This window comes from Azolla caroliniana, unplaced genomic scaffold (assembly GCF_043228905.1).
Source record: "Azolla caroliniana isolate FFs.n. ecotype wild unplaced genomic scaffold, voAzoCaro1.0.p SCAF_13, whole genome shotgun sequence".
NCBI lineage: Eukaryota > Viridiplantae > Streptophyta > Polypodiopsida > Salviniales > Salviniaceae > Azolla > Azolla caroliniana.
The window spans coordinates 14,541,761-14,567,909 of NW_028230448.1; the positions used below are offsets into that span (position 1 = coordinate 14,541,761).

Below are 26,149 nucleotides of genomic sequence, written 5' to 3' on the forward strand. Positions count from 1 at the left end.
TGGGTATTCCGGTCACATGGCGTGTTAGAGGCCCGACCCGTTTGTCCGACCGGACAAACCGACCCACGCGAGAGAGTGGTTTGGTTTAGTCTCTTGAAGAGAGGAAAAAGAAAACCGTTATTGTTGGTTCTCTCGTCTACCACAGTCTAGACTCTAGACCCGAAGAGAAGAAGCTCGCGCCACGTGTCAGCCACACGTGGCATTGCCATGTGATCAGGCTCATCCCATCTCTGCACAGAACGAGAGAGAGAGAGAGAGAGAGAGAGAGGGAGGTCTGAGCTCGAACATGGCTATGGCGGCGGCCCCTTCATCATCCCTCACCCTCTGTGGGAACCCTCATCCTCGCTTCCCCTCCCATCGCCCACTCATTCCACCTTATGTTCACGCTAATCCAAGCTTTCCCTCCCCCTTCCTTCAAAGGGAAAAGAAGCACAAGACCCAGACGAACATTCCCGAAACCCTAATTCGACCCTGCCTCTGCTTACCTTCTCCAACTGTACCTGTATCCACTCCTCTCGCGGATCTCTTGGAATTCATACGCAAAGGCCCGCTGCTCTCTAAAGTCGGCATACAACCTGAGTCCGTAGAAAGCTCCTTTGATGAATGGCTTGAGCTCGGTCTCCGCCTCTCGAGACACCTTGGGTTCAATGAGCTATTCCTGACCCCTAGTGAGAAATCTAGGGTTTACCATTACTATATCCCTGTCTACATGTGGTGCAAACAACAATTAAGTCAGCATTTAGATCAATTCAAAGAAGGAAATGAAGCACCTGCATTGGTGGTAAGCCATGTTTCTTGTATACTGAATTTCCAGATAGAACTTTGTATCACTTTTTACTAGGTGGTATATAAGTGCGATGATGCCCATCTGAACGGTTTTCTTTTAGATAGGGATTACTGCACCTCAGGGATGTGGCAAAAGCACTCTCGTCTATTCACTCGACTACCTCTTCAATGCAACCGGCAAGTATGTGGAAGTTTAGTTGCATTTTTATGCATATTGTTAACACAAACAAGTCATCCAACTGATGCATTGTATTGAAGTTTAGTTACAAATTGATGCATATTGTCTGCGTAATAAGTCATCCAATTAATACATTATGTGGAAATTTTCTTACATCTGTGGGCATATTGTTAACACAAACAGTAATTCAACTAATGCACGTATTTGTTAATTAATATCTTAAATGCAACTGGCAAGTATGTACAACATTAGTTGCATCTTAAGGATTGAATGCACTTATTCATATCTTTAATGCAACCACAAGTATGTGGAATTTTAATTGTATTTTTTCTGCATACTGTCTGTCATTACAAATATGTCATCAAACTAATGCTTGTATTTGTTGACATTTTATCATCCTTTGCCGTTGTTTCTGATTATTGGAACCCTTGACCTTGTATCAGTCGGGCAATATCAGTTTCAATAGATGATTTTTACTTAACAGGGGCAGAACAGGTAATATTTCTTGGCTTTTAGACTTAATCTCTTGTTATGTTCAGTGAAAAACAGTAGTTCTTCCAAAGCATACTCTTGTTGTAGGTGAATGGCACAGGGATTCTGCTTTTCCATAATTTTCTAGTATTTTATTTGCTTCGACTTCCAATTCAGGCTTGCTATGTTTTTTATTGTGTTTATTCTTCATTATTATTTGTTACAAGTTCTTGGTTTTTGTGATCATTGTGAAAATGTAATGAAGAAAAATCAGCAATGTGAGACAGGGTATGCGAGCTTACATCCACTCTGCTCGTAGGACAAGTATGGATACATACCTAGGATAATGGAGGTATAAAGTTGGGTGCCAATAAATAAGATAGTCACACCTATGTTTGACGTGAGAAAGCGCTGAAACTCTCCTATGCATCATTGATTTACAAAATAAATACATTGATATTAAGACACGAGTATTTCGTGTAATGGTTCCTTAGAGCTTGCCACTTATGTATGGTATCCATGATCATAAGGCTGAAGGCGAATTTTTATGTTTGTAGATGTCAAAATAATGGGGATGATGTTGTTTGCAATTAACTTCATGGATTTCCTTTGGGCAGGAAGAATTGGCTGCCAAACATTTTGGGAATTCCCTTTTAGAGGTATGATGCATTATGCATTATGCATTGTGTGTCTGTGTGTGCGCTCAATACATTTTACTATAAAAAGTGTATATTTGTCATATTGATTTTTTTCTTTGTATAGTTGTCATATTTAATTGGACACCCCCCCCCCCCCCAAAAAAAAAGAAAAAGAAAAAGAAAAAGAAAATATTCACAAAAAAGCATGGGTTTTACTGCATGAGCATTGAAACTTTTACAAACATGGCAGCTCAGGGGTAATGCAGGAAGCCATGATTTAAAACTTGGTACAGATACATTGGAAATTTTACGGAATCTCTCATCTCCAGGTATTAGAACCTCCATTAAAGGTTTCTTGTAATGCATACTTATGCTCATTATGTATGATAACCTCTTCTTTTGTGTATAGGAAGAAATGCCAAAGTGCCAAGATATGATAAAGTAAGCAGTATTTTCTCCAGGATCTCGCAAAAAACCTCAATGACATCTTTGTAATCATAATGTATGTTTAATGTGCCATTTGCAGTCTGCACGCAGTGGTCGAGGTGATAGGGCAGACCCCTCTTCATGGCCTGTGGTTGAGAGCCCATTGAAGGTTACACCAAATTTGGTCTTATTTCAATATCAGGTCAAGAAAGGAGTATAATGAGGATTGTGAAAATTTGAAGCAGGTTGTGCTGTTTGAAGGATGGATGCTTGGGTTTCAACCTGTTGATTCTACAGTTTATAACTCTATTGATCCTCAGGTGTCTTTTTGCTTCCCTTCTGAAATCATGTTGTCTTGAGAGGTAAAAAACTATCTCAGTAAAGTTGAAGTCCTAGAATAGTAGACAATGCTTGCAAAATCAGAGTATAATGATGGGATACCATATGAAATAATCCATGGCAATGAACCACAATATATTCCAGATAGGCTATTGGAATCCCAGAATAAAGTCCCTCTGGATACTGTGGTTCATACACGATTATTAAAGAGATTCATGGGATACGGTTCAATGCTGCTTCGATAATATGAGCAATGAAATGATGTGATAATGATTCAATATTGTTTTTTTGCAGTGGCTATAAATTGTAGTATTTTTAAAACGAGATTCTGGTGAGATATCCATTTTTCAGATGGATTTGAGCCTTAACAATTTCAATGTTTGTACAGCTTGACATAGTCAATAAAAATCTAGCAGCCTATCATGATGCATGGGATAAACACGTTAACTCATGGATTATCATCAAGGTAAACAAGCTTGATGCGATATATCAATGGCGGTTACAGGTATGTAATACAAAAGTTGTTCACTTTCTTATAAGGATGGTTATTCTCTGGCCTTGTTGTATATCGTTTGCTTTCCTGGCATGCAGGCTGAAATTGCAATGAGGGCCTCTGGGAGGCCTGGGATGACGGATGAGGAGGTATTTCGTCCTTTTCTAGTAGCGAAATCTGATTTCTTTAATTGATAAACTTCTATTTCTATCTTGTGACCAGGTGAAAGACTTTGTCTCCCGATATATGCCAGCTTATAAAGCATACCTACCTGGTCTCTATAGCTCTGGACCAAAGAGTGCAAAACCTGAAAGGACACTTCAGTTTGACATTGATGAGCATCGAAATCCGATTGGTTGAATGCTAGTACAGATTGAGCAAAAGCAGAAAATTGCATGGTCTACAAAGCTCCCATACAGCTGCATGTATTTTTAAACGTACTTTTCCATCAATATCAAAAAGTTAAATGAAAAATTATGCACCGCCATAATGCCTCTGGTGAATCCAATTGCTTTGTATGAATTGTACCATCGTAGCTTAACAGGTAAACAAATTTATCTTGGTTCCTCCTGATGGGAGGGAGAGGTGGTGACCAAAAAACATCATACATTTTTGCTGTTTTTGTAATAAAATATGCAATGTACAAAAATAATAATCTCTAAGTGATGCATGAGCTGCATTCTAATCATTGAACAAAGTTACATGCTGCAAGGTATTTCACGCACATAGTGTATCTCAGAAGGAGCTTATGAAATAAATTGTATGGTCTAATGTGATGAGTATAGTGAACCTATGTGCTTGTTTTTGTTTTGTATATATCCCATAGACTATGTTCTTCTTTGATGTTGCCAAACTTTTATTACTGATGAGATCCTATGCAATACCAATGTGATTATTTATATTGCTCATTGGCACATTGATCAAACACATGGACTTGAGCATTTTGAATTCCAAAATGGAGAATGCTAGTGCTTATAAACTTGCAATTTAACTCAAAACTTTGCTTTGTTGTGCTTGGTTTTTGCACCATGTGGTGGGGTTTTCTTGGTTGTCAAATAGAATCCATACACATGAGATAATTTCCACTTCCCATTTTGCAAATAAAATTTTAATCATTTGTGCTCACTAATATTATATATTTTTATGGTAAATTAGCAATATCACGTTCTATAGTTATTCTGCAGTGTATGGACTAGTATTGTTTTCCAGTTTCCTACATGAAACACTTCAAAATTCTGCATCTCACAATACATTTCCATCTCAAAGGTAATTCTAGGATCCCCTTTCTCTTTGTTGTGCATAGTTTATAACATCCCCTCGAAAAGGATAATACTCTACTTTGTTCTCATCAACTCTTGTTTCTACATCATGTACCAAATGAACATTTGATGGATTTGAAAACATGTGAACACTAGCAGCATGAAAGGGACATGTTCAAACAATATGCACCACGTGAGTATATGTGCGAATCAAGTTTGTGAAAACGTCAATGCAATTCACCAGTGTCTAAATTTATTGGCCATCCATTGTCATGACCAGAAACTGTGACATTGAAGGTTAATACTGATAACTTAGAGAGATATATATTTCTTTTGCATTGAGAGATTGATTATTTGGCAATCTTTGGCTAATCTAACATCCTCTGCCCCTGAGGAATTGGCCAGCCTTAACAGGAGGAAATAAAGATCCAAAAAGCTAAGCAAATAAATAAATCCAAATTAGTGCCTTGCTTGAGTCAAGACTTCAACATCTGCTAAATTACCCTGATAATGGGCTTCTCTGGTGTGTTGTGTAAGATGGCACAATCTCATAATTGAATGACATAGGGGAGTTTTTCATCTATTAGAGGTCAATCTCTCGAAAATCAATACAGGGAGATGATGGCATGATAAACACACGTGCCATCAATAAACATGTCCACAACCGATTGCGCACAAATTTTTGATACTAACTCACTAATGTTACAATCATTTCTTTCACAGCTAGAGAAAAAAGGCATGAAATGGTTGGGACATATCCAGCACATTGTTGAGAGTCCAGAGAACAGCACAATCTCATACTTGAAAGGATACATGGCAGCTTTCATCTATTAGAAGGAGTTTACCACATTATAAACACAAGTATCTTCAATAAACAAGCCCACAAATGACTTCCATGAAAGTTTGCATGTACAAATATTTTATACCCGATTCGCCAATGTTACAATCCCTTCTATCATATGTAGAGAAAAAACATAAAATGGCTGGGACAGATCCAACACATTGTTGATAGTCCTTCATGCCAGCTAATATAAATATATAAGCTATGGAATAGTCGATGCATACAACAGTGTTTTATGAACAAATTTGATTTTGTGTTGGTAAACTCCAGTTATCAAATGTATGGAACCGTCCGTTTACAAGTTAGTTTACCAGTTAGTTTACCAGTTATAAACAGTTTGGAATGGACCAAAATCGACAAAAACATTGTTGAAACAATTGCCTCTTCTACTTGACCAGAGTGAATAAAAGGAGGCTCCAATGCAAAATCATATCATACCTCCAAAACTTGGCATGTAACAAGCTCAACCGAACCAAACTTCTTCCTTGCAACAATCTTCCAACTCTCAGTTTCAGAAACTGATGAATTAGTAGATACATTGTCCGCCTCAGCACGTAGAACAACGATACAATCATTGATGTCTTTAGTTACCACGTGTAACCTTGTCTTGAACCCAGCAAGGAGATAAGGAGATTCGGAATCAGAAAAATCCAATATAATAGGCACTTTGGTTAGAACAACTTTCCAAGAATCAGACTCTTCATCATAGACCTTGATTTTGCTCCCATCTAAGGAGGAACTGGTAGGATCTAATGCATACAAGCTCCCATTAACGACAACACTGAGCTTAGTGCCTGCTTGCTTCGCTGGCCATTCCTCGCCCATTCCTTTAGGCATCTCTACCCATGATTCAGAGGAAGGGTCGAAAACCTCGCCACCCACATCAATAAAGAAGGGCCACGAATACAAGCTTTGTGGCACGCAAAGCTTACCTCGGAAAGAAGCAATCCCAGTAGCAATTGGCTTAAGCATGTCGTCAACAATCGGTGAGGGCAAGGTTTGAGCTTTAGAGAAGGGCATGTTAGGGATAGGGCGCCAGAGATCAGCCACAGGGTCATAAACCTCTGCTGATTTCAAAGGCATCAGGCTGCCGCCCATGCCACTCCCAGTGGTCTTATCGACACCGCCCAATGCATACAGCTTATTGTTAAGAATAGCAGTCTTGCAATAGGCTCGGGGAGCATACATTGGGGTGGATTCTTGCCATTCATTGGTCCGCGGGTCATACCGCCACATGTTGGCAATGGCTCGCCCCCTCGAGAAGCCTCCGAGAACATATAGATACCCCGCCCATGCCCCTGCTGCGCATCCACACAAGGGAGACATCTTTTCCGTTCCGTCTTTCCATGTGAACAACCCCTTGACAATCTCAGCTATCTTTAAGCTAGAGAATCTCCACCATCCATATCCATAGCCACTATCTCCACTGTGTATATGGCTGCTGTTATAATTGCTGCTTCCTTGAGCCACAATTTCTTCCTGGAGAGGACTAACTTCGGGTAGAGATGGTAATCTCTGCCACTTCCCTGAGACGGGATCCACCGCGTGCCATGAGAGAGAGTCCTCTTCCTCATCTCTGATGAGCATGTACAGCCATTCTTCCGAGAGGCCGAGATCTTTCCGGATGTCGAACATCTCTTGGCTGACAAAGGCATCGTGCCAGCTCCTCGAGACAAGCTTGAGAGAGAGGAAGGTGTGCCTCGGTAGTCTGGCCAAGATCTGTAGAGAGATCTCGTCCGGTAAACATGGGATAAGGGGTGGGTTCTCCGAGCTGGTGGCAGAGATTGGTTGTTGCTTCTTCTTTCTCTGAGAAGAGGATGGAGAGGAAGCCGGCGGCGGTGGAGATGGTGATGGCGATGGCGATGGCGATGGCGATGGCGATGGTGATGTTGTTGTTGATGATGATGATGATGATGATGATGATGATGGATATGGTGGTGATGAAGCATAGAATGGTGATGGTGATGGTGATGGCGATGGCGATGGCTTGTTGCATACGCTTATGTAGGCGCCCATAGACGAAGAGGTGGAGTTATTAGGGTTCCTCCCGAGAGTCTACTACTGTCGTGAAGAGGGACTGCAGATGTTAATGGAAGCTCGGAAGGGAAGGAAGGAAGGAACAGGGGAGGAACAGGGGAGAGAAACAGGGGAACAGGGGAGGCCTAAAATAGTTAGAGACGAAAAGAAAGAACTGATTTGAGTGAGAGAGAGAGAGAGAGAGAGAGGGAACGAGTGAGTTTGAAGAAGAAGAAGAAGAAGAAGATATTGGGGGGGGGGGGATGACTCGGATGATGGAGGTGATGAGAGAGGATGTGATTGATGGTGATGAGAGAGGATGTGAATGAATGAATGCCCATCATGCACATGCACATGCACATGCACATCATATGAGCACATGCCATTCAATACAGAAAGGAGGAGGAGGAGGAGGAGGTCATGACTCGTGAACAAGCAAAAGTGTCCGTCCGTTCCGTCCAGAGCCCTCCGTCCGTCCGTCCGTCTAGAGCCCTCATATCCTCCTCCTTCTTACATTTGGTTAGCAAACAAAACCAATAATGCATGTGTGTGGGTGTTGCATCGACAGAGACGTGCCTACCTAAAACAGAGGGGATGATGATGATGATTTTATTATTGATCGTGTTTTGTCTTACCAACAGAGAGAGGCGCGCACACACACACACACACACACACACACACACACAGAGGCGTTTTTGTCCGCATTCAGGGGACCCCAATGAACTCACAATTCCTCACCCTTGGTACTGACTCTTTTTGTTTTGTTTTGTCAGAGATCACTTGCATCGCTTTCCCACTGCTGCTTCCCTTCCTGACCCCGCCACACCACGTTTTTCCTTTTTCAAGTGTCAACATCCCCCCTACCCCCCACTTTAGCCCTTTAGCCCTTTTCCCACCCACTTCCCCACCCTCCCTCCAACTCTCCGCCCTCACCGCTGACTCCTCTTTTATTGACACTAGGGTGACACGATATTCCAAGTGTCGTCACACTATTGCAAAGAAGCTTCGTGTCATTGGCCTTTGATTTCAAATGATTTCTCTCCAATACCTCCTTCCATCCTCTTGTAAGCTCGTTCGCCCCTCAATTGGTTCGTAGTGTAACGTCTTCCCCATCGCGTGGTTGATTGCAACTTATCCACCTTCTTGCTCTCACATGCACTTTGCTTAGTGCCATCAACAACTCCCCAATGTTTCTGGGTTGCTTTGATTGTATGCCCTCCGTATTTAGTGCAGTATCTAACCGGCTATTAGTTGGTGTGTCTTGGTTGAGCATCTTGAGTCTTCTTTTTCTTTCTCGTACCTCCTTGTAAAATAACTTCCATTTTTATTTTTTACAGAGAGATTACTTACATTTTCTTTCTTTCATCGAGCGCAATGCTTGGACATCACAACGTTATTCAATCTTTATTTCTCTAGTTGACTTAGAATCTTAGAAGCGTGTTCTATAAAGGTGCACCCAAGCAGGTGTGGAAACTAAGCATATGCTATGATGAGATAACTTTACACGCTCAGATGATATGTCCATATGTGAGTGGCTTGCTTCCTTTTTCTCTTCTATTTCATTTATGTGAGGAGTAAGTGGACTATCTACCCACGTTTACTAGGTAACATATCATGAAATCATTTATTGTTTTTCGACCAATGAGTAATTTTATAGTTACTCTCTTTTGTATCATGATTATGTGTTGGTCGTCTCCATGAAAATGTAGCGTTGTATGCATTTACTACAATAATGGCAAATGGGAATGGGAATGGAGCGTTGCCTTGAGTTCAACTACCCATAACAAATACCTAGACAAAACAGTAACAATGTGGCCTATCATTACATAAAGTGTTCAACTACCACACCCTTTTACCCTTTCATCAAGAAGTATAGTTGATCACGTTGAGCTCCCCTAACCACCATTGCATGGTTTATACTCAAAAAAAATATTTGAGTGATTCAAAGAACAAAAAATTGTCAAGCAAATGCAAGTTCTGAGTGAATTTCTTGTTAATCTCGTTCACAGTTTGGCCTTTACTACCCAAAGGATAATCCTTGTCTACATCCATTCGTTCAAAACTGATAGTAGATTATTCTAAAGTGATCCTGTGATAGAGTTAATAGATACTTCACTTTCAGTACTTACATTTTTTGGTAAAGAAGGAAGCAATACATTTCCCCATTCCTAACAAAAAACCTTTGAACGACTTGCAATGTTTTTCAATGTCATAAATATTGTTCTTCTTTGTCAATGCTCAACTCTACCTGTTTTTTAAATGGTAAGCTAGACATTTAATTCCTTCCTTGAGATTTCAGTGACCTAAACCATCTTAAGAGTTCTCTCGATGGCTATTGCATATAATATTACTATTTCTCTGTTTTTGCAAAGGAAATCTAGTAAGAATCACATAGTATATATGAATTATAAGGACATCATGTTTATTGTAGTATGTAGATTTGATATGACTATGAATCGCTATTTGATTTATTGTTTAATTACAAAAAAGAAAACGTGTTGAAATGTGCTTTAATTTTACAACATCAATCTTGCTTCATAAAGCTTATTATCTCCCTTGAATCAAACGTTTGCTTTTTCTCATGCATGAGAATAAGTGATGTTTATTAACTATACACTAAGCTAGTATTGGGGGTTGTCTCATGTTCTAAAATTTCAAATTATTCAATTCATTGCGTGCATGTCTCTCTCTACCTTGGTCAAACAATTATCCCTCACATCATTCACCTTGCAGTTCGAAGAAAGCAAGGATGCTCATGATGCAAGAAATGATCTTGATTGTTTTCTTCAAGAATTGTTGCCCAAATTGCAATGTTGTAAAGCATTTGTTTGTCTCACAATGTTATGAAAAAGAGGGTTGATGTGGTCATGATAGATAGCAACTTATCATCTTTCCCATATCCATGACGAATACATGGATTTGTTATGAACCACAAATCCCGTTTGCATGAATTTAAACTTTTCCTTGTGGATCATACCTATGTTCCTCCATTATTAAATGAATTTAAGCCTTGGGATTGGCATTCCTAGGTGGGGTCTATGGACTCAATGGGATTTGAGTCAGAACAATGATTGGACAAACTTTGTAACTATGCGGGATGTATACACAAGTAATTGCTTGTGTGAAAATGATGAATCAAAGGGGTGCCAAAGAAATTGTTGGCTCTTGAGGAAAGTTTGCTTTTTTGGAGATGTTAGATTGAGATATCTCCTTTTCTATTGAGTGTTGTTACAATTGAGGAGAAGCGTAGGAGCATATGAATAAATTTGACCTATGCTAGAGATATTTGAAAGACAAAATTTACAATATATTTGACTTGAGAATCTTACATGTATTGATAACAAGATTCTTTCTTCTTCTTTTTTCCAAAAAATAACAAGATTCTTTAGTTGCTATTTATCTTAATTACGTTTTATTATTATTACTTAGTACCATTTGTTTTGGTTTGTTTCTCTCAAAGACGAGACAACACGTAAGGTGTAAACTTTTGTTTGGTATCATAGGTGTTAAAATGTAGATAATACATATATCTTTCTTTCTACTATTGGAGTTTTCCATAAATTATATTTTTCTTGCATACGTTACCAACAATCAGAAGTCGAGTTTCCAAAGTTCCATGCACATCAAATCCCAAAGTTATCTACCCTTATGGATTTTTACCAAGGCAGGTTGAGCATTTTTGCTCTGTGAAAATAAACACCTCATATTGAATGAAATTTTGGGCAATCAAATTGTGACCCAAGGTGATTATTTATGATTTCCATAGGTCCAATGTGAGATTTATTAAATTGTGATTATTTTGGGAAGCACAATTGTGTTCTATTTTCTAATGTTGTTATTCACAACTAAGATATTTTATTTGTGCATTTCCCCTCACATCGAGTTTCCCCACCAATAATATATTAACTACTAAGAATAGTTGGTCACAGGAGTCAAAGCATTGACCAGATATCTCATATTCTCATAACAATAAAAGAAACAAAGCATTGTGCTTATACATAAGGTATGTCCACAATAGTCAAAGCTTGGGTCACACATTATGTAAGCTCATGAGAGTCAAAACATTGAAAGTACAACTTTCTCCAAATGTATTTTTTGTGATGTAACTATTGAAAATTTGATGCTCGTTTCTCTCATCTCCAACACATACAAACAATACAACACCAAACTCAATGGACATACTGTCTTGTTCATTGAACAAGATATAAATCTGAAAAGGTTTCAAGTTTCTCTCCGACAATGCATGAATCTAATAAAAGAGTGTTTAAGGCGGTGTTCTTTCAAGAGATATAAAAAAACACGTCTTCCAACTTTTCACAAAATTGGGCACTCTCTCTAGATATGGGGTCCCTTATTTCATAAGAGACTAGGTAGCAAAAATGGAACCCCAACTCCATAAGAGACAAGCTAACAAAAATCCTCATCTTCTAAAGAGTCCCATTGGTCACTCACCTTTTGGCATACAAATACACAAATACACAAATAATGTAAGTAAGTGTGTATAAATAGACAAAAAAGAAAGGAATTATATCATGCGAGTGTTCGTGGAATAAAAGAGATCATTCATGATGTAAAGTATAAAGTTTTATCTTTGATTAATTCCAACTAATAAAGATATAATAACATATACTTGAGAAGACAAAACCCTTAGAACATTGATACATCGATATTTGGGTTTCATCAACTTCTCTACAAAAATTGGGCAACATGCTTATTCGTCATGCCATGAGACATTTAGTTTCCTTGCTCTTAGAAAATCGTTGATATTATAACTTTGGTCTTTCAAGCCTCCATTCTTGATCTTGACCACTTGTTTCGAAGTATCCTTTTTAGTGGATGGTTGGAGGTGAGTTAACACACCTTGGAATTTTTGTAGGCATAAAGAGTCTCTAGATTCTCTAGCTTATTGGTAGGCATTATTTCTTCGAACATTGGCCTCTCTACAGATTATAACCCCACAATGACCGCATGCAATGTTCTAACTATACGCAATTATAACGAAAGGTTAATATGGTTATTGCCTAATTACTATATCCCTACTTATCGTGTTATCTATAAGAATATTTAATCGGCCTTAATCACATTACGACAAAGACTTTTCTCTTTTATTTATTTATTAACGGGCAACATATGGTCTCATGCATACCCATTTGTTGCACTTTGAAGCATAATACCACTTTTTACATTCAATACTAAATCTGATGGCCCATACACATGAATTTAACGACAACATGCCCCACACAACTAGATTGGAACATGTGGATATTGGATAGTTCCTCTGATTTAAATTAGAACATTTGACTCATTATCCGTTTTCATCCCGTGTACCCTTACAAAAGTTGCATGTTGTGAGAAAATAAGTGGGCTCTGCATCCTTATACCTTAAAGAGATTGCATTTCTTGCAACGGGAGCTGTGGATCTATTTTAATGAAAAATATTTGTGGTCCATTTACTCCTAACAACCATGTCACCTATATACAAATTGTGCAAATTAATATATGTTAATAAACACACATGAATAGTGATATACTTTATTGAACCCACTTGTCTTTAAGTTGTGACTATGAAACCATTTACTTATGCTTTCATTAGTCTCACTTAAGATGGACTACTTTCTCACCAACTTTATGAATGCAATTAAAAAACGAGTCATCCAAGACAAGTGTGACATAGTTCCACAAAAACAATTGTGCACATTTCGTCTTGATACCTAGCTTTTTGATTGATGTAGTTTAGCTAAAGTTCCAAGATATTTTTGAGCAAGTGTGGTACCTTGTTGGGGCTTCCTTTTAAAGGGCAATGGATATCATTTTCATTCTTTACGTTATCGAAAAACATGCCAACCTCAATATATTATAACCATTGTTGGAGTCTTGAATCTTGATTGCTTTTTATTGCACAAGTATATGATCAAACTGTTTGGATGAGTTTACGTGGGGAAGAGGGTTATTATTATTATTGTACCTCCTAACAGTAGTGCTAAAGTTCAAACATGTGTTTATTTATATAATGGGGATGAGAGCCAAGAGTTTGCACGCGAATTCAACAATCTTAACATGGATATATGGTCGATTTTGATTGATTAATCAAGCCATTACTTTCAACTGCTCCTAAAGTCCAAAACTAGCACATGCCTCTTTCCTTATTGTACTCATGGGCAAAATAAGCACTTTTCGAAAGTGAATAGCTTTGTTTAATTTGTACATTATTTGTTTCTTAATCTTTAGGCCACTTTCTAGAAGGACAATCATAGAGGCACAAGAAATGTATGGTACATGTTGATATTGATTGATTACAATTTGCACCAATCATTTACGATATTGGCATTGACGTAGATCTAGATAGCTAGGCAAGTTCCCACAAGTCATTTCATTTAACACATGTAATGTAAATGCTATCAAGGTGTGACTAAATTACGCAACCTAAAATCTCTTAATATAACCATACTTTCGTAAGAGTCACGAGGATTGTCGCATTACATGAACAAAAATTTAAGCACACCATATAATCTTAAAGAGTCTAATTCAAATTCTCTAATTGAACAAGGCCAACATTTTAGAACAATTTGTCATGAAGGATTATAACAATGTCATGCTCCTCTTTAGTAAATTCATTATAATATGGAAACTCCCTATTTTTAGCCTTGAAACACATTGAGAAATCTTCTCTTTGGATATGTAGAGAACTCTTGTATTAGAACTATGGTTTCCTTATTTTCTCTTCTTTCCTCCTTTCATTTTGAGGAACAACTCGTTTGGGGTTTATTGATTGGGAGTATGAAACTTGTTATGGAAAAGCATATTAATTGACCTATTCTAACTTCAGGCTAATTGCGGATGAAATCATAGTCTAGAAAGAGAGTCATGTGATGAACCAACACACATCCTCTTTAAGAATTTCATAAACAATGTAAACAAAAACTTTTGTGGGTCATGCTTTCAAACAATCGTGACACGTATTCATTTCACGCGGCGAAAGGATGGATCATTACATGATAAATAAAACTTGAATCATATTAGGAATAATTAAGCTCAAGCTATTAATTTGTTATACTCATTCACATCGAACCCTAGTCTAATGCACTACTTATACTTCATTAAACCACTTATACTTCCCATTCCCAATGGCCTCCCAAGAAATCATACTAAGCACTCAACTTCCATGAATTTATAAGAAGGTGATTTGTATACTATGTTTTATAAAAACAATACATCAATACAATTATTTACTATAGATACCATGTAAATCATTTTATTATGTGTGCTTTGGGTGCAAAGACATATAAAAACTCTAGATTTTAGGGTTTAGGGTGCTAAGGCATACAAAACTCTAGATTCTAGGGTTTGGGGTTTAGGTTTAAAGAACATAGAGACATAGATGGCATCCATGTATACAATTCGTAGGATTTAGGGCTTACAAATTTGTAGGTATTTTGGGTCTAATGTTTGAGGTGAATGTTCTATTATTCCAAAGATGTTAAGATTGACAAAAGTTTAGGATTGAATGGAGGGGTAGGGTTTGATAATATTTCAAGTTCATGGATTGGAAAAAACCAAAATTTAAGGGGCTTGATAAGAGTAGATTTTAAATATTGAGAGGGTCATAAAAGTGCATGGTTTAATGTTGGAGAAGTCTCTACTATTTGGGGGTAGGAAATGCTTAACACTAGGGTATGACAAGTGGTGTTGTATGGGATGAAAGTTGCACGGCTTAGGGTTATGGAAAAAACTATAGAGAGATCGGAAAAAACCAAAATTTAAGGGGCTTGATAAGAGTAGATTTTAAATATTGAGAGGTCATAAAAGTGCATGGTTTAATGTTGGAGAAGTCTCTACTATTTGGGGGTAGGAAATGCTTAACACTAGGGTATGACAAGTGGTGTTGTATGGGATGAAAGTTGCACGGCTTAGGGTTATATGGAAAAAACTATAGAGAGACTGAGAAGTTTAATGCAATGATTATTTTGGGTGTGTGTGTGTGTGCGCGTGCGCATGCATGTTTGCATCATATTAGAGGGTGTCACAAGAAGCAGGGGCAAAAGACAAACGTTGACCTTGGAGGTCATATAAGATATGGAAATTTTGTTGTTGAATGTTGCCAAAGATGGAGATGTCTGTCGAGCCCGCCATTGCCAAGCAAAAGAAAGCATCATCGACACTAAGGAAATAGTTCTCCACGGGTAACACCATGTCTGCCCCACCCCCAAAATGAAAAGTCAATGATGGCACATGCACTGGCATCTCCTCGTAGCATAAGTCCAATCCCGTGCCAGTGTATGGGATTGGCCTTGCGGATATATGCTCTTGGAATAACCGCAACACTGGCTCATATATTGATTCCACCAAATATGTCACCGTAGTTCCCGAATCGAAAATTATACCCCCTGAGAAATCATCTGTTGGCACCGAAGTCTCTATTCCCCCCACGGAAATTCCTCGTAACCCCACAGAGTAGAATGTCCGTGATGTTTGGTCAATAATTAGTGGTGTCGATTGGACTAACCCCGTTAGAGTGGCTCCCCCACCTAGAAATAATGGGCTTGTTCGGTATGGAGGGTCTGTAATTGATTGTAGACAATATGAGAATCTCGGGATTCGTAGTTGTGAGAGGAGGGATAATGGTCCTTGCCCCAAGCCAATCAACCCATCAGCCCCTGCAAAGTCGCTATTTTCGTTGTCATGTCCGCACCCAAATACAACCCCAGGTACAGAAACTAGTTGTCCCGTCGCATCGGGCATTGTGATTGTGTCTGACACCAAGTCCCCCGCGGTGTAGGAGTTGTCTCCATAGGTGTAGATATAGGAGCACGAGGAATATGCTGTACATGTCGAGTGAGGGAGGGAAGTGCATTGGGATGCATAACATGATACATGACGAAAGGTCGAGGACCTCGAAGGGTCGAAGATGTGACTCCCTGGTGCCTCATCGAAGCAATGTTGGCATGGCTCACATTGCCTCCATATCAAGTCACTTCCGGTGTCGATCAATGCTGTGAAACCGATGCCTGGTGTTCCTGTTGTTGGAGATGTTGTAAGGAAGGCTCCTTCACCAGAGACAATGGAGGTTCGGAATGTAGGAGGTAATGAGGGTGGTAACCTAAAGGCAAGGACAATTTGATGACGTCGTTTTTCACTACGTTCCATGAGAAGTCGCATCTTGGTGATATTCAATGGCCCGTTGTCCATGTCTTGATGAGAAAACTCTAGTCGAAAAGTGTGACTTGGAGTCGACTTATTGGTCATAATTGTTTCCCATCCACGTACCTTAATGCCACTTGGCTTCAACTTGTCGTTGGAAGCCGCATGTGGGACATCCAAATCCACATCACTTTTAGATGTCCCATTGCTAATAGCATTTACATTGGTCATAAGCATTAAAATGAGTGCACAAAACCAGAGGGCACTCATTTTCTCACACATTATGCTATACAATTATGGTATAATTCTGAATATAGTTTATAATAAAATATTAGAAACAAAATAATACCTCCTAATGCATTATGCTTCTAATATTCATTCTTCATCCTAAACCTTGGAGTTTACAATTCCATACTTCGTCTTTTTATACCTCTCAACTATTTAATCAACCGTTTCCTTTGATCCATTCATTCATTTTTGCATATCTTACTTTACCCCAATATCATTTCATCATTTTAAGCACCGTTACATGTTCCCATCTTCCTTTTTCCACTTCCTTCTCCTTGTCTTTCATCTTCGTGCTACCAATATATACTCATTGTATCCATGACATTACCTTTATTTCCCCTTGGCCTTCCTTCACAAATTTGTGTTACCCTTTTCACATGCTATTATCTACCAAACCCACTTACTTCATCTTTTGTCCTTCCTTTTGTTTTCATCCAAATGAGGCTAGGCTACATTCACAACATCTGGATGGAGACTTGGTCTTGTATGTGTGACATAAAAAAGATTAATGGTTGTGCAACATATATTTATTGTAAAGGGATTGATTGCAAAAAGTAAGAAGGGGTTGACACTAATATGTTCGAGGTTGTGAATGTTACACAAAACATTCCCCAAAAGTGAATACATGATGATCGTGGCATCACCTACAAATCTTAACAGTTAGGAGTCATAAGTTTATAAAAGTTTTCGGCAAGTAACATGATCATATGATATTAGTTACCACATTTTTCTCTTTTCCAAGCTTTGAAAATGGCACTTGGTGACATTTTTGCTTTAGATCATTCACTTAAAAAATGGACCTTTTATGACGATAAAAAATTCAATTCACTAGAGCTCGTTATCACTTACTAACCTTAATTGTGGCAACAAACAATGTTGTGTGTGTAATATATGATATCAATACTTTTACTATAATCATCAAATATCAAATATAACCCACAACACCAATGTGAAACACTTTATCCTAATGTCTGGAGTTGGGAAGCGACTCTAGATGTTTGAGAATGTGAGAGTGCGCATTTGATGCACAATTGATTAAGAATAGACATTGTAAATGATGGTGAACTTGTGACTGAGAGTAAACACGTCTTTGATGAAGATATGGGGAAAGAGAACTCAAATGTGAATGACGGTGGATCATTACATTAGAGTATGATACTCTATTCACAAACTTGTCCGGGGCTGAAGATGGTTTTGTAGTTTGGTGCAATCATGTTACTACCTCATACTTCATCACATAGAAATGTAATGGTGTTACCAATGCGTCAAACAACTACATATTGAGAGCCCTAAATTTTAGATTTCCCCTCACCTTCATTCAATCTTTAAGGCCAAAATCTTTGAAGTGTTCTATTAATTTAAGTAGCTTATTATTGTATAAAATGTATGGTGCATTCCTGTGGAGACTTCTTACAAGGATAACCTTTGTTTTGGAGCTATTAATTCTCAACTTACCTGATGCAAAACAACCAATAGATGTCATGAAGACAAACATTTTGACTTATGAGGATTCAAACCCACAACTTCTTGGTCTATGTTTTAAACCTTTAACCATTATAATACCATGTATGATATATAGTTATAATAAGGAAAGCGCTATTTGCCCCCCCCTAAATAGCGCCCCCTTGTTTTGGCTAAACCACCCCCCTACCCCCAAAATGTTTTTTTGTGATAGTTCTCACCTCAGCCTTCGCATAGCTATCCTCCGCCCCCACCGATACATTCACTGTGAGAGGTGCTGGTCATTCCAAAGTGGGGGACGTGACCAGTCCAATAACGTACAATCTTGTCTTTGTGAATCAGACAAGTCTCGTATACATACTGCACCAACGCATCATGACTTGGTCGCCATTTCGTTTGAAATGTGGTCCAGTTAGCCTCAAAATCTAGCTCGTTGGAAGAGTATAGAAGCTGGTTCCAGTCATCCATATAGGCGTTTGTGTCATCGGTGCTTGCCAAATTCATTGTTGCATAGGCCAAAATGTTTTTGTTGATATGCCAGATGCAAAGCAAATTCTTTGTAGAAGGGAACACGATAGCAATTGCAGTCATCAAGGCAAGTTCTCGATCAATTACAACTACTGATGACTTTGTCGCAAATTTGAATGATTACAATGCCCAAACATACATGGGTTCCGTCTCGTTGCATATGAATGCAAATCCATCATTGAACGTGCTATTTGTGGCCATAATTCCAACGATGTTGAGCAACGACATGCCGAATCTATTCGTTTTGAAGGTGCAATCCATGACAAACACCACATTGAACCGTCTGGCAAGATCTGCCGACTTCTGATCACAAAAGAAAAGGTCACTGATTGAGCCGTTGACATTGAAGATAAAGTCGCCAGTGGCGATAGCTATGTTGAGGTGAGAACTATCAGGGATTTTTTTTTTTGGGGTGGGGGGGTTAGCCAAAACAAGGGGGTGCTATTTAGGGGGGCAAATAGCCAAAATGGGGGGGGGGGAAATAGCGCTTTCCTATAATAATTATATTATTACTTATTACAAGATATTTAGAGTATTTTAGAACATTTTAGAACATTCTAGAATATTCCATGATTATCTTAAATATCATAAATATTTAAAACCCTCAAATGCAGAGTTTGCATTTGTACTCCATACAAATGGTGGATTCTTTTGTGTTAGTTAAGTGAGAGGCAATACGATATTTGAATAATCTTTGATGAATCTACGATAAAAGTTTGAGAACCCCAGAAAACATTGTACAAATTGCACAGACTGTGGTGTTTGCCAATCCAAAATTGTTTAAACCTTTGCTGGATCCATAGAGATGCCATTTGAAGAGACTATGTACCCCAAAAATTCCACTTGACACTGGTCGAAACTACACTTCTCCAATTTTGCAGAGAGACCATATTCTCGCAACCATTGCAAAACTTGGCGAACATGTATATCATGCTCCTCTTAAGTTTTTGAGTAAATCAAGATATCATCCATGTAAACTATGATGAAGATATCGAGGAGGTCCCACAAAATGTCATTCGCCATATGTTGAAAAACTGTTGGTGCATTTGTGAGACCAAATGGCGTCATTGTATACTCAAAATGGTCGTAGCGAGTGCAGAAAGTAGTCTTCCATTCATTCCTAGGATCAATTTGAACAAGGTTGTAGGCACCTTGAAGATCTAACTTCGTGAAATATTTTGAGGGACCAGAAGGATCCGGTTCCAAAGATGGATTTGGCCCGGCCTTTGTGATGAAACATGAGGCCCTAATCCATGACCATACAAAGTGAGCCATCTTTCTTCTTAACGAAAAAGATGGGTGCACCAACAAGAGATCTTGAATGTTGGATAAAACCATTTGCCAGGTTCTCATCGATATATTCTTGAACAACCTCTAACTTTGTGGGCGAAAGGTTATAAATTGGCTCTCGTGGAGGCTCTTTTCCTGGTTGCAAATCAATCGGGCAATCATATGGTCGATGCTCTAGTAGTCTATTGGCTTTCACCTTATCGAACACGTCAGAGAATTCTTTGGTAGTTAAACCGAATGAGTTGTGATGAAGGTATAAACACCTAGTTATAGGTTCTTATTGAGTATTCTAGAATGTTCTAGAATATTAAATTAGATATTTATGATATTTAAGATAATCATGGAATGTTCTAGAATACTCTAGAATTTTCTAGAATACTCTAAATATCTTGTAATAACTAATAATATAATTATTATGACCATAGATTGACATATTCGCATTCGTGGGGATTCCCATTCGAATGCAAACGAGTACGAATATGAATGGGTAGTCGAGTATTCGTTTTACCCCCTCCCCGCCCAAAAAAAAAAACGTTTTTTAAAAAAGAATTCCTAAGATAAAAAAAAAGGAACTTAACAATAAATAGGTATAATAAAAGAGGGACTTTGGGGACTTGACACTACTAAATTTTTATAATAAATGTATAGTCGTTTTATTTTTTATAAATAAATAAATAAAATAAAATAAAGGCTCATTAATCCCTCACTTTTTATTTCCTCAAAATTTATGGATATTTTTATCTTGACATTAAAAATGGTACTTCAAACTAATCATATCTTCAAAGTTCATACTAATTATATTTGTATAATAAATATAAAAATATTCGTTTAAAAAAAATTAATTAATTAAAATAAGTTTCATAAACTCTCTTGACACTATAATCTATTAATGAATAATTGTTTTTTTTTGGTGAAATACATTTATTTAAATAAATAAATAATTTTTTATATTTATTTTACAAAACGAATGGTTTTTTAATATTCTTGGGGCCATTTTGTATTCTCGAATATTGAGAATATTGCGCATGGAGAATATCACAAATATCACGCATGTGTCAATCTATGATTATGACATACATCATTTATGTTATTATAATGGTTAAAGGTTTAACACGTAAACCAAGAAGTTGTGAGTTTGAATATTTGTAAGCCAAAATGTATATCTTCAAGACACTAGATGAGAGAGTTGTTAAAACCGCGAACGCAAACATGTCTTCCTTCCTTCCTCACGTAAGTGATGTATAGAGATAATTTATTGAAATCTTGTGGAATCCCAAATCCTTTGTTGGAGTTTTAAGAGACTCAAACTGTACCATGACCTTTTCAATAGATATTTTTCTCCAATCAATAGTTGGGTTATGTAGCTCAAACCATGGAAGACCAAGAGCTAGAGAGTGGTCTGAACTACTAATGATGTTGAATGAGATGACACTGGCTAAATTACCTAGGACTACAAGAATTGGTTCAGATGCTTCAACTATATCACATGATGCTATGGGGTGTTCATCAATGACTCCAATGAACACTAGGTTTAGGAGCTTATGGAACTTGATACTATGCATTATATCGAAGTCATGATCCATGAAACAAGAGTTGGCTCCAGAATCTAAGAGGGCAAAAGCTGAGACTCGATGTCACCTGGATGTGGTAAGCTCAACTTGACCTGATGCAATGGAACCACTACTAGGGACGAATGTTATATGCCTAGGACTGTCCAACCAAATGACTCCTATTTTGGTGGACTTACTTGTTTAACCTAACTTCGAATTGGCTCAAGACATCAAATGTATTTTTATGGCAGGGGCTGCTAGGCCTACTTACGTTACGAGAAGGTGAGGCAGAATTGAAATGGGGTTGTCATGGGCACTTACTTGGTTAATGTGTCATCTTGGTTTATGTGGACAATTCACAACTATATATGTCATGTACCACCACAATATAAGCATAGATAATTCACTTGATGTCATTGCTTTTCAACATTCGATAATGGTCCTTGGCATCGTGTTATCTCGATTTCCATCGGCGTGGGGCCTTCCATAAAATTGGGCTTTGACACTTGTGGTGCAGTTGAGATCACCGAAGCATATGTTTTTTCTGATTTGAAGCGTAACATTTGTTGGCGTTCAGAACGTCGCTCAAATAAGCGATTATCACATAGCATGACCCGATTTATTGCTTCAGTAAGAGATTTCGGATCATCAGGTAAGGTAAGAAGTTAATCCTTTATGTCCTTGTCCAAACCAAGAATAAAAGCTAGAGTGATGGAAGAAGGATATAAGAGAACACAAGAAGAAAGGAACGAAATCATAAGAGAAGAATGGGTGTATTAAGATAGAAAGAGAATGGATACAAGATAAGCAATGAGAGCTTAGGACTGGTGTTGATTCAAATTGATTTGAGAAAACATGTATATGTCTCTATTTATAGGTTCCTATAGAATAGCTTAGAGATTTCTATAATAACACGTTCGGATTCACAAGTGGAAGGATCACGCACAAATAGAAGGATAAGGAATATTCTGTTACATTTTAGGACATTTTTAACCTTTTGACGAAACACATTGATACCTGTATCACACATTCTCAAAGATTCAATGGAAATGCTTAAAATTCCAAGTTCCAACTTTTCATAAAATTGAAAAAGCACAAAAAGTGGTCAATTACTAAAAGTGACATTGTCACTTTTATCATAAAATTCACAACTAATGTTTAATTTAGAGAAACGATATTCGTAAGAAGTGAAAGATTTCAAAACAATAAACTTTTATATCATTTGAGTTATTACAAGCTTAATTTGGTTACATTCTATTGCCAAAAATACATTCAAGAGTTAACTACGTCAATATCGTTACTCCTTTACTGTGAATCACTACTATAGCTAATATACAATGAGGATTCTTCCTCGTCATCTTCAGATGTACCAATCAATGCATTGTCTTGGTCATAAACCAAATAGTGTGACTCCAAATTATGTGCATAAGATCTCGTTCGCCTTCATTCGAGTCACATTGTAGACTTGGCAAATTTTCTTTTATTATATCTATCGTTGACTTCCTTAAATGTCCCGATTTTGTTAGTGTAAAGTCGTACACAATGATATCCACATCATTAATGTCAAGGGACGATGTGTTACAAATATTTCTTTTCCTCTTTCTTTTTCCTCTTGACGTTGGGCATTCCATCATCTCCAATGTATACTTGCATGTAAATGCAATTTTGCTTCTAGTGTTGTACCAATGCACCTTTATAGACTTGATTAGATTTTGGTTTTCATGCATCACCACGTCCAAAACTTTACCTATCCAGAATTGGTGACCTAAGTCATTGTCATAAGCAGGTGTAACAATTAACATCCCAAGCATCAGCTCTTGCAAGTTGCCTTGCCACCTAGCTTCAGCTCCTTTGGTCATCCTTGGTTCTGTTAGGATTTCGGTCCCTTTGGATGGGATGATGAAGGCCCGGTGAGAACCGGATGATGAGTACCTGGCAAGGAAGACCTAGTGAGAACCGGATGACGTAGGCCCGATGAGAACCTCTCACCGGATGAAGAGACATAGATGTAAATATGTTTTTGTTAGCCCATTGTGGCTAGATCTGTAAATAGCCTGAAAGTCATATTAGTATAAATATGACCTAGGGCAATCAGGGGTTTGGTGTTGTAGAACATAGTTGTTGGTTATTCCTTGTGTATCATTAGAGTTATTGTTGTAACTGTTGTACAAAGACAAAGAGAGAGAGAGAGAGTGTGAGAGTAGCTACGAGTACTCACTGTTGTAACCGCCGCGAGGCGAAGAGTGTGAACACGAGGTTGTTGCCTCTGTGCCCCCTGTTGTATTCTTTGACATAGTGATAGTTTGGAGTCTGTGGGCTCTCGTGGTTTTTCCCTCTCAGGGTTTTCCACGTTAACATCTTGTGTACTCTCTTTTTAGTTTTTGTGTATACGTGTATCTATCCCTACATTCCCATTTCTGTGATTGTAATTCTAAACTAAGAGATCTAAGACTCGGTTGTGGTCGAGCATTATTCCGCATATTCTTTTCAATTTGGTATTAGAGCGAAACGACACAGAAAATGGAAGATTCTTTTGGAGGCATGTTCAAGCTCACTGGCTCCAACTACTCAGTGTGGAAGTCGAAGATGAGGGACATGCTCGTGGTTAAAGATCTTTGGTTGCCGGTTCAGTTCAGGGACAAGAGACCGGACAAGATCGATGCCATGGTGTGGGAGGTGATGCACATGAAGACGACGTCATACATCCGGTGCTTCATCGACATGAGCCTGTACAACAACTTTAATGAGGATAGCAAGGCTCATGAGCTTTGGAAGAAGATCGACATTATGTTTCAGAACAAAAATGTTGTTAATCGAGTTTTGGTATTCCGGAAGCTAGGAAGACTTCGGTACCAAGATGGCTCCAGTATGGCGGAGCACATGAATGCCTTCCAGGGGCTGATTCACCAGGCAACATCATTGGAAGTACCTCTCGCTGATGAGGTACTAACACTGCTCCTGCTTGGTTCCCTCCCGGATACGTTGGTTGTCACTTTGGGCAACGCCGGGCCGGAAGGAAAACAATTATCTCTAGCAAGAGTCAAGTCGAGCTTGCTAGATGAGGAGGCGCGTTAGAAAGACAAGGATACTAGCTCCAACTCCAAAGTGCTCCTTACCGAATCGGAACGCGGAAGACAAAGGAACCGGAGTCCCCAGAATTGGGAAAAGTCGGGGACACGGTCAAAGTCAAGGGGAAGGCCCACTTGCTTGTACTGTGGGAAGCCAGGGCACTTCCAGAAGAACCGTCGGCATTTCCGGAAAGAGAAGGAAACCGACAATACCGATTCGAAGTGGTCACCGGATCGGAACGGTAAAGACCGGAAGGGAACGATGGCAATCACGGCAAGTGAAGAAGAGTTGATGCTCATCACCAAGGAGAGTGAGTTGAACCTTGCCGACGACGAGACAACGTGGGTTGTCGATTTTGGAGCGTTGTTTCACCTGAACCCGGACCGGAAATGCTTCTCATCCTATAGAGTCGGTGATCACGGCTGTGTCCGGATGGGGAATGAAGGGACATGCCGAATTATCAACATAAGAGATGTGCTGTTGACGACATCAACCGGATGCAAGTTGCTCCTGAAGGATGTTCGACACATTCCGGAGGTTTGACTGAACCTAATATCAGTCGGTCGGCTAGACGATGAAGGCTACATGGGTAGCATCCGAAACAAAGTCATGAAATTTTGCAAAGGGAGCCTAATAGTGGCTCGGGCCCGGAAAGTCAACACACTCACTGTACCTAATGAAGGCCTGATTATGCCGGGAAGAAGTGAACGTTGCATCCGACACTACTGGTGAGATGTGGCACAAGAGACTATGTCACATGAGCGAGAAGGGGATGAAGAGGCTTGCCGATAACAACCTCATTCTGGTGAAAGACGTGCAACTTGAGAAGTGCACCGACTGCCTGGCCGGTAAGCAAAACCGGACCTCCTTCCTATCAAGGCCACTGATGAGACGTAATGCACCACTGGAGTTGGTGGATACCGATGTGTGTCAAGTGGACACAAAGTCACATGCCGGATCGCAGTACTTCGTGACGTTCATAGACGACCATAGCCGGAAGCTGTGGGTCTCACCATTGAAGATGAAGGACTAGGTGTTATTTGTCTTCAAGGAGCTCCATGCGAGAGTGGAAAGACAAACCGGCTGGAAGCTGAAGGTGGTTCGAGCAGATAACGGAGGAGAATACCGGGGATAGTTCGAGGAGTACTGCCGTTCGAAGGGAATCCGGCTTGAATTTACCATGCTGAAGACGTCAGAACTAAACGGGCTGGCCGAGAGGATGAACCGGACCATAATGGAGAAGGTTCGAAGTATGCTAGCACATGCAAGGTTACCCAAGACGTTTTGGGCTGAGGCGCTGGCGACATTGACGTACGTGATAAACAGATCACCCTCGGTGCCCTTGGACGGAGTCACGCCGTAGAGAGCGTGGACCGGT

General features: G+C 38.9%; 2 protein-coding genes and 1 pseudogene across 2 annotated transcripts; 1 reads left to right on the forward strand and 2 right to left on the reverse strand.

The window, feature by feature from the left end:
* The first annotated feature begins 232 nt into the window (after positions 1-232).
* Positions 233-3,814, forward strand: LOC147856266 (P-loop containing nucleoside triphosphate hydrolases superfamily protein). Its single transcript, XM_087329538.1, has 11 exons — positions 233-781; positions 888-967; positions 1,408-1,459; positions 2,053-2,094; positions 2,324-2,402; positions 2,483-2,514; positions 2,600-2,668; positions 2,745-2,819; positions 3,227-3,343; positions 3,430-3,480; positions 3,554-3,814. Exons 1-11 carry the CDS (start codon positions 287-289, stop codon positions 3,689-3,691), a joined length of 1,230 nt encoding a protein of 409 aa, XP_087185664.1. The 5' UTR covers positions 233-286; the 3' UTR covers positions 3,692-3,814.
* Positions 3,815-5,456: 1,642 nt separating this feature from the next.
* LOC147856267 (F-box/kelch-repeat protein At1g22040 pseudogene) lies at positions 5,457-7,630 on the reverse strand (annotated as a pseudogene).
* Positions 7,631-15,457: 7,827 nt separating this feature from the next.
* On the reverse strand, positions 15,458-16,867 carry LOC147856268 (aspartic proteinase nepenthesin-1-like). The gene has a single exon (XM_087329110.1). The coding sequence runs from the start codon at positions 16,865-16,867 to the stop codon at positions 15,458-15,460; it is 1,410 nt and encodes a 469-aa protein (XP_087185236.1).
* Between the last annotated feature and the right edge of the window lie 9,282 nt (positions 16,868-26,149).